The sequence below is a fragment of the Hordeum vulgare genome, chromosome 6H (assembly GCF_904849725.1).
Source record: "Hordeum vulgare subsp. vulgare chromosome 6H, MorexV3_pseudomolecules_assembly, whole genome shotgun sequence".
NCBI classification, from domain to species: Eukaryota; Viridiplantae; Streptophyta; class Magnoliopsida; order Poales; family Poaceae; genus Hordeum; species Hordeum vulgare.
The window spans coordinates 17,584,157-17,593,351 of NC_058523.1; the positions used below are offsets into that span (position 1 = coordinate 17,584,157).

A 9,195-nucleotide genomic window follows, 5' to 3' on the forward strand; every position below is an offset into this window, starting at 1 on the left:
GGGGGGGGGGGGCAGATCTGAGTCGCACGCCGACAAAGACTGCATCATGACGCCGCTCCAGAGACAACACTTGCGCCGCCGCATCGAAGAGCAACCTGCCTGCCCACGCCGAGCCGCGACCGCCCTAGGAGTACTACCGCCATGAGGGAGTGAGCCCCGACTCCACCTCCAAATGCACGAGATAAGAGATGTACACCGCCGTTAGCGCCATTCGGATTATGCATGTGGCCTCTGTCGACGGTGGTGAAGGAGGGGGCCCATATATACAAGGAACTGGGGTGATGATGCTCTGAGGGTGGGGGGGCGATGGAAAAACAGGGGAAGGAAGGAGGAGAAGGGCGATACGGGGGAGTGGGGTGGCGGCGCTTAGTCGCCTTGGAAGGCAATGCGAGCGCAGGGGAGGGAGGAGGAAGGGGGGCGATATGAGGGAGTGGGATGGCGGCGCTCAGTCGCCTCGGGGGGCGATTGGGCGCAAGGGGAGGAAGGAGGAGGAAGGGGGGCGATATGAGGGAGTGGGATGGCGGCGCTCAGTCGCCTCGGGGGGCGATTGGGCGCAAGGGGAGGAAGGAGGAGGAAGGGGGGCGATATGAGGGAGTGGGATGGCGGCGCTCAGTCGCCTCGGGGGGCGACTGGGCGCAAGGGGGGGGGGAAGGAGGAGGGGGCGATACAAGGGAGTGGGGTGGTGGCACTCCGTCGCCTCGGGGGCAGATGGGAGCGCATAATGGAAGGAGGGGGCGATACGGGGGAGTGGTGTGGCGGCGCTCCGTCACCTGGGGGGGGGGGGGGGGATGAGAGCACGGGGGAGGGAGGATGCGTATTTTTACCCCTCTTTCTAGAACTCCCAATTGTACACTTTTTCTGATATATAAATCATATTCCATTGGTCAAATATGATTTAAAGATATATAAATTGGAATAAAATAATATGTATTAGATGAAGAAATACGTGAGAGAGTGATGTTTCGGCTCCCTGCCGAGCTCGTTATACACGTTTGACTGATTTCATTTTTAATGCCAGCTGAACATGTATAACAAACCGAGGTTGACTTGGGATAATTTTACAGTTATTTTGTCTGCCTGTATACTACTTTCTTCATAAATTAATACGTATAAAAATATTTAAAACAGTACTTTAATAATTTAAATGTTTTTATATTATTTTTAAGAGGGAGTAATTTGCATCGTCATGCATCGGGATCGGATCCAATACTTTTCTTTGGCCGGTCACATACTCTAGCTAGGGTTCTTCAAGACACATTGCATGTTCTTCGCAAAAAAAAAGACACATTGCATGCAGCTTTTTTTCCTTTTTTAGAAAAGATCAAACCTACTATAAAAGTTTACCGAAAATATATAAAATATTTCAAACATAAAATCACCGACTGCAGGCAGAACGAGCCGCCGATGTGTCGCTCCCTTACTAAAACCGGCTTGACCCTGCCGATTATAGCCGAGAAGACCTCGTACACTTGCCTCCCTGAAACATTATAGAAATACACATGAATGCATACTACTCCCTCCGTTCCTAAATATAAGTCTTTTAAGCGATTTCATTAAAGGAGTACATACAAAGCAAAATGAATGAATCTATCCTCTAAAATACGTCTATATACATCCGTATGTAGTCCTCTAGTGGAATCTCTAAAAAGACTTATATTATGAAACGAAGGGAGTACTCCCCCGTTCCACAATGTAAGGCATTTTGCAAGCTATGTGAACTTGTAAAAACATTTTATATTATGAGACAAAGGGAGTATCACACACACATATTTATGAAGTCGTCACACATGTCTTGCTATTTGATTTTTGTGATTTTTTTTTTGCAGGTTTTGATATTTATATGACCAAATAATATAAAATTATTTCTTAAGTATATATTTTCGTACCACATTTCATTTGAGATGTTGAACCTTTTGAAAACATCAATATGTTTGTTTATCTTTGTGGTACAATCGACTTGGGTCAACTTAATGAAATGTGATGACAGTCCCATATTCGGGCGGGTCCCGCCTGTCATCGTGCAATGCTACCGCCGTCTCCGTCTCCCTCCTCCGCTATAAATACCACTCACTTGTATCAAAAATAAAATAATGAGCTCGGCCGTCGGAAGCAGCTCGCCGTCCGCTCCGAGTCCTCCTCCTCCTCGTCGTCGAGCGGCGCCGCCGCCGCAGCAGCAGCAGCCAGCGTCCGACGTCGAGAGGCCGACATTTCCTCTCCGCGTCGTAAGTCGAAATCTCTCGCTGTGCTTGCTCTCGAAGTCTCGAATTCCCGGCCACCCCCTACGTACATCCCTACTTCCCTGCCGCGGTGCTGCCAATATGCTCGCCACGCCGCCCATCCCCGCCCTTTCTTGGGGTTTCATCCGATGGTACTGGTTGTGGGTCGATCGATCCTCCCCGGTAACGGCGGCTCTGGCTGCGGCTGCATGCAGCTGGGTGTGATCTCGCGGCGCCCTCGAGGTGTTCGATGGATTGTGCGCAGGGTGTCGGTCCGGCTGGCCTCGTTCCACTTCTCGGAGGTTTCAGTCCGTTTACTGTCCGTCAGCTCTTTGTTTACCGTCATTTGTTTGGCTGCAGGAAGCACCCGGCCGGTCTTAATTAAGCATGGTATATATGAAGTTGTAGTACTATCTTGCATGCTCTGCTCTGTTCTGCTTGTTTGCTGTCTGATTGAGACAAGGGCATAATCCAAAGTTGGGCGCCTGCTCCTGCACATTTACGTGCTAGAAACTGGAATCTGTTGAGACTAGTATGGCCACGCCACATGTTTCGGCTTTAACTCAAGGACCACATTGCTTCTTCACTTTCTTGGATGCTTGTTGGCCCGGCCCAAACTGGGAACTATATCTTCCTAATAATAGTATCATAAATCGGCCACATGCGATTTTTTTGTTGTGTTGCTTACTAGAGTTAGTGTACTTTTACTAAGTGTGTTTAGTCGAATCATCTGTCATCGTTCTGTCAAGCCGCTTCTCCTCGCGGTATTCAACCCATCGGGTTTTCAACTACTGTAGTTGCTTCGTTCAAACTGATATTCGCTTCTTTGTTGTTGTTCTCCTTTCAACGTTTGGGCTGAGGCTTCGAATGTTGGTTCTCTTTTACATGGGCTATGCTACTCTAGAGAATACAGGGATTATGCATTGCTATCATGATAACAACTGCTCTATGGGTTTTTTTTCTAACAGGGGGTTTCCAACACATAAATAGTTTGCTAAATATTTGTCACCTGCGGCCGTTTTTCTCTCTCTGCATAGCAAAGGTTTGTCATCTGCTCTGTTTTCCAAAGTTTCTCACCTGCGGCTTTTGTTCTCTCTCTGCGTAGCAAAAGTGCGTGCAAATCGAATCTGTTAAGACTAGTATGGCCACGCCAAGTTCCTTGGCTTTCACTTCAGGACCACATTGCTTCTTGACTTTCTTGGATGCTTGCCGTCCCAACCTTGGATCTATATCTTCCTAATAGTAGTATAAATGGGACACATACCAAAATTGACGTTTCCTTCATCGCTTCAATTGGATCTATGCCGCAAAGTTTCTTTTCTTTGCGATATTCAGTCCATTTTTTAATTACTGCAATTTCTTCATTCAAATTGGCATTCTCTTTTGTGTGTCCTTTTCCATCCAACGTTTTGACCGAGCCTTTCAAATGCTGGTACTCTTTTACATGGACTATGTTACTTTAGGGAATACAAGAATTATGCATTGATATCATGGTAACGTCTGCCATATGGTCCTCTTTTTTTTTCTTACAGGGGCTTTCAGCACATAAATAATTTGCTAACATGCACACAAGCGTCCAGTAGCCTTTGCACCATTTGAGGCACAATGGACATAGCTTTTCTCACGTTGTTAGTTCTCTCTCTGCTCCTGTTCCCTAATGGCATCTGCAAGAGTTTAGCTGCACCGCCTCCTGTTGTGAACATTGGGTCTATTCTTCAATTTAACTCCACCACTGGAGGTGTTGCAGAGGTTGCCATCCGTGCAGCCTTGGAAGATATCAACTCTGATCCGACAGTTCTAAATGGAACTACACTGAAGGTTAAAATAAAGGACACAAATTGCTTTGATGGTTTCCTTGGCATGGTTCAAGGTAGGCTAGCTTTAATGTCACTCATTCGCTTCGCATCATTAAAATAGTTTTTGGTTCTGTTCTGGAGTTATGACAATGACACCGTATTCCTTGTATCAGGTTTGCAGTTCATGGAGACTGATGTTATTGCAATTGTTGGCCCCCAGTGCTCCACAATTTCTCATATCATTTCATATGTAGCAAATGAGCTCCGAGTCCCTTTGATGTCCTTTGCTTCTGATGCAACTCTTTCAACGATACAGTTCCCATTCTTTGTCAGAACTGGTTCCAGTGATCTCTATCAAATGGCAGCTGTGGCAGCACTTGTGGACTATAACCATTGGAAGATAGTGACTGCCATATACATTGATAATGATTATGGTAGAAATGGAATTATTGCTTTGGATGACGCACTCACTGCGAAGCGTTGCAAAATATCCTACAAGGTGGCTTTTCCTGCCAATGCAAAAAGGAGTGAGCTCATAAATTTGTTGGTTAGTGTCAGTTATATGGAGTCTCGCGTTATCATTCTCCATACTGGAGCTGAACCTGGACTCAAGTTTTTCTCTATGGCAAACCAACTGAACATGATGGGCAACGGCTATGTGTGGATTGCAACTGACTGGCTGTCTGCGTATCTTGATGCTAATTCATCAGTTCCCGCTGAGACTATATCTGGCATGCAAGGTATTCTTACTTTACGGCCACATATCCCCAACTCAAAGATGAAGAGTAATTTGATCTCCAAGTGGAGCAGGCAAAGTCATAAGTACAACCATAGTGATCTTCGTGTAAATACTTATGGTTTTTATGTTTATGATAGTGTCTGGGCACTAGCTCGGGCTCTTGATGCCTTCTTTGGTGATGGTGGTAGGATTTCCTTTTCAAATGACTCAAAGTTGCACGATGAAGCTGGGGAAACTCTCCACCTTGAAGCAATGAGCATTTTTGACATGGGAAATAAATTATTGGATAATATTAGAAAGGTAAACTTCACTGGGGCATCTGGACAAGTGCAATTCGATGCTTCAGGTGACCTCATTCATCCTGCATATGACATCATAAACCTCATCGGAAATGGCATGCGGACCGTTGGTTTTTGGTCAAATTATTCTGGCTTGTTGTCGACCATCTCTCCAGAGGCTCTATATTCAAAGCCTCCGAACACTTCTCTAGCCAATCAGCATCTCTATGATGTTATTTGGCCTGGGGAGACTGCACAGAGGCCTCGAGGATGGGCTTTTCCTTCAAATGCCAAGGAGCTAAAAATTGGTGTTCCCAACAGATTTAGCTTCAAAGAGTTTGTCACGGAAGACAATGCTACTGGGTCAATTAATGGTTATTGCGTCGATGTCTTTACTCAGGCATTGGCTTTGCTTCCTTATCCTGTTAGCTACAAGTTCATACCTTTTGGGAGTGGTACTGAAAATCCTAGTTATGACAAACTCATACATATGGTTGAATCAGATGTAAGTATGAATGCCGCTTTTCTTCTCCTATCCATTTCATCATACGGTACTGATCAGGGGCATCTTATCCTGCAGGAGTTTGATGCAGCTATAGGAGATATCGCAATTACAATGACCCGGACAGTAACTATAGATTTCACCCAGCCATTCATTGAAACAGGCTTGGTTATCTTGGCTCCAGTTAAAAAGCATATAAAAACATCCTGGGCATTCTTGCAGCCATTTACTTTGGAGATGTGGTGTGTTACAGGGTCGTTCTTTCTTATTGTGGGTGTGGTTGTATGGGTTCTTGAACATCGAATCAACGAGGATTTCCGGGGTCCACCAAGTCAACAAATAATAACTATTTTCTGGTAAGAAGCTGATGTCCACCTTTTGTATGGTCTTTCTGTATGTCAATTCTGTTTTCTTCGAAATGTCAAGGTCCACCAAGTTTTGTGCATACAGACAAACCTTAGAACAGTTTCCTATTGACATACCACGTGAACCGAGAATTCTACCTATAGACCTGTTTTGCTAAGTGGGTCCTACTTAGCTGTATATACGCTTAATGATATTATGATGATTTTCTTCTGTCTTGGCACTTCTCCACATGTATTGCTAAATGCTCTTATGGGTGTGATTTCTTGCTCTCAAATGTGTGATTATAATCTGAATCTTGATTGCCTGTAGGTTCAGCTTTTCGACTCTGTTCTTCTCCCACAGTGAGTAAACCAACCCTCTCTATTATATGTTTCATGTTTTCGCTATAAGTAACATTTTGTTCTGGCGCACGACTCATGATTTCATCTGTATCTGCTTGCAGGAGAAAATACTATGAGTACCTTAGGGCGTGGTGTCCTGATCATATGGTTATTTGTTGTTTTGATCATTGTATCCAGCTATACCGCGAGTCTTACTTCCATCCTGACCGTGCAACAGCTTGATACTTCTATAAAAGGAATCGATGACCTGAAAAATAGTGATGATCCTGTTGGTTTCCAAGTTGGTTCATTTGCACAAGACTACATGGTTAATGAACTGAACATCTCACGGTCAAGGCTAAGAGCTCTTGGTTCCCCGCAAGAATACGCTGATGCCCTGCAGCTAGGCCCTAAGAAAGGAGGTGTTATGGCTATTGTCGACGAGCGACCCTATGTTGAGCTGTTTTTGTCAACTTACTGCAAGATTGCTGTAGCTGGCACAGATTTCACCAGCAGAGGATGGGGCTTTGTAAGTACATTTAAACCATATTCTTCAATATAGATTAGAATCTAAGAACAAAATATTTTGGTGTTAAAATCCTGGAATAACAGTTTTAACTTTGATAGTCGTCTCTACTCTACAACTTTTCTTGCACTTATTTGCGGCTGCAAGTCTAAAATCTACATCTACTTTGTTTCACAAATCAAAATGTAGCACCTTACAAAGTTCATTCTACCAGGCATTTCCAAGGGACTCACCTTTGCAAGTAGACCTGTCCACCGCAATCCTGTCATTGTCAGAGAATGGGGAGCTGCAGCGGATCCGCGACAAGTGGGTCAAGAAAGGGGAATGCGCAACTGACAACAGCGAGTTCGTTGACTCGGACCAGCTCCGCCTGGAGAGCTTCTTTGGCCTGTTCCTAATCTGTGGTGTGGCATGTGTCCTTGCCCTGCTCATCTACTTTGGTATCATGCTATACAAATACCTGAGACATGAACCGAGGAGGAGCCTCAGAAGATTCATCTCGTTCGTCCATAACAAGGATCCGCCAAAGAACATGGAGAGGCGATCCATGAGCCTGCTTGAAAGCTCGATACCAACAACACCGATGAGCAGCCTTGCTGCCCTGGACATAGAAAGGCCGGCCAGGCCAGTCGGAAATTGCAGCGCTGTTGACATGGAAAGCTAGTTCATTTGTACAAAGCTATTGACATGGTATTTCTCAAGTCAGGTGGTCAACTGTTCTGCGTGAAACAACACTGGGGTCAACTAACCTATGTTCGGGTAACCTAGGTTAGAAAGCCAGGCACCAGGGGTGTATAAAGTGGGTTCAAAATACTTCTTAAGTACAGTACTAAAGTTTAATAAATAAGAGAAGGAAGGATCACCTTTTTCTTGGCATGACTGTATTTTGGGGGATATTGTTATTCCAAGTCAGTAGGATTGTGTGGGTACTTCAGTTCAATATTACTCAGTGGGCTGAATCTGCAGGCTGTAGCTAGTAATGTTTGCCATATGGCGATGTCTGTAGATTGTGTAGTACTAAACTTTGATGCTCATTCATAAACTAATTGAGATGGAGCTGCACAAAAAATGTGTCACTGTAGCTTCTTTTTTTTTGTTCTGTTTTGTCTGAATTTTGTTCAGGGCAACTTTGAAGCTTATCTTAGGGTTGTCCCTAGAAAAATGTGTTAGCACCTTTGACATCTCTAAAGAAGATAATGAAGGAGGACATAGGAAGAAATAGTTATGATCTTACCAGGAAAGAGAAGAAAAAGGCCGACACTGTAGTTTTATCTCTCTAACTCTATGCCTACACTATAAAATTATTTATGGATTTGCTCTGCTTTATCTCTCTCAAGTCTTAAGGAACACCAAGGCACTGGTCTCAAATGAGGGATTTCCTGCAGGTTTGCAATTCATCTGTTTTGGTTCTTCCATGCACCTCTGAGAAACAAACTGTAGCTATCATAATTCTTGCAGGGATTCTGTAACTTCCTGGGATCAAGGGAATAGTGGTACTGGGTTTGTTTATTCTAGTGATACTGGGTTTGCTTTTCTGATTTCTTCCAAATTAACAGTTATGCTAGCTACATTAGGAGTGCCAACTCTGCTGTAACTTTTCTGCGAGGCATAACAACTGGATGCTTGTTGATATGGGGGAAAACAGAAACTAGTGTCAATGCTTTTTTATTTAATTTAGTCATAGTGATTGACTTAATATATTGTGCTATTAGATATGGATAGGAGATTCTGTATTTTCTTGAAAACAGAAGAGCAACTATAGAAATAGTTTTTTTACGCGATGCATCAATTTTTTTCCTATGGAAAATACATGATGTATATATATTTCTCGTTCTGTTCAATACCTGTTTTTCCTAGGAAAAACAGTAGGCAAATTTTCTACTGTAAATGCATTAAATAGGAAGGGTTTTTGTATGCAATAGAGCGATATTTTTCTTAAGAGAAATATATAATGTATATATATTTTTCTCGTTCTAGTCAATACCTGTTTTTTCTAGGAAAAACAGTAGGCAAATTTTCTACTGTAAATGTATTAAATAGGAATGTCTTTTGTATGCAATAGAGCGATATTTTTCTTAAGAGAAATAAATAATGTATATATATTTCTCATTCTGCTCAATGCCTGTCTTTTTTGAGGAAAAACAGTAGGAGAATTGCCTGCATAAGTAAGGCTAGCAAAAAGAAAATAAAAGCAAGTGCTCAAGAGCTACAAGAAGTTAGTCATCCAGGTTCTGAAGCTGGATAGGAAATCTGTCCATAAAAATGAAACCATTTCTGCTAATCCAAATGCTCCAGGCTGCCAAGATATAATCAACCTATGCAAAATGTGTACTGTATATGTTTCTAATATCATTTTTTCAGGCATATTTGTCGTGCTCACATCAGAGCCGTTACTTCAACAGCGCGTTACCTGGATACGCCACGGCCCATAGGTCTGATAGTAAAGATATGT

General features: G+C 43.3%; 1 protein-coding gene across 2 annotated transcripts; it reads left to right on the plus strand.

Moving 5' to 3' along the window:
* The first annotated feature begins 2,089 nt into the window (after positions 1–2,089).
* On the plus strand, positions 2,090–7,619 carry LOC123404687 (glutamate receptor 3.1-like). 2 transcript variants are annotated; one of them, XM_045098622.1, is made up of 8 exons: positions 2,113–2,222; positions 3,185–3,258; positions 3,749–4,086; positions 4,186–5,534; positions 5,610–5,887; positions 6,207–6,238; positions 6,340–6,746; positions 6,958–7,619. In XM_045098622.1, exons 3-8 carry the CDS (start codon positions 3,822–3,824, stop codon positions 7,405–7,407), a joined length of 2,781 nt encoding a protein of 926 aa, XP_044954557.1. In that variant the 5' UTR covers positions 2,113–2,222; positions 3,185–3,258; positions 3,749–3,821; the 3' UTR covers positions 7,408–7,619. The 2 variants fall into 2 exon arrangements, with proteins under 2 accessions (XP_044954558.1, XP_044954557.1); XM_045098623.1 differs by lacking the exon at positions 3,185–3,258 and having other exon boundaries at positions 2,090–2,222.
* Positions 7,620–9,195: the final 1,576 nt, after the last annotated feature.

Excerpts from the sequence above, each read along its gene's own strand:
- LOC123404687 (XM_045098623.1), top strand. The coding sequence starts at position 3,822 with ATGGACATAGCTTTTCTCACGTTGTTAGTTCTCTCTCTGCTCCTGTTC. Across the intron at positions 5,535-5,609 it reads TACATATGGTTGAATCAGAT|GAGTTTGATGCAGCTATAGG; the intron begins GTAAGTATGAAT and ends CTTATCCTGCAG. Across the intron at positions 6,747-6,957 it reads CCAGCAGAGGATGGGGCTTT|GCATTTCCAAGGGACTCACC; the intron begins GTAAGTACATTT and ends TCATTCTACCAG.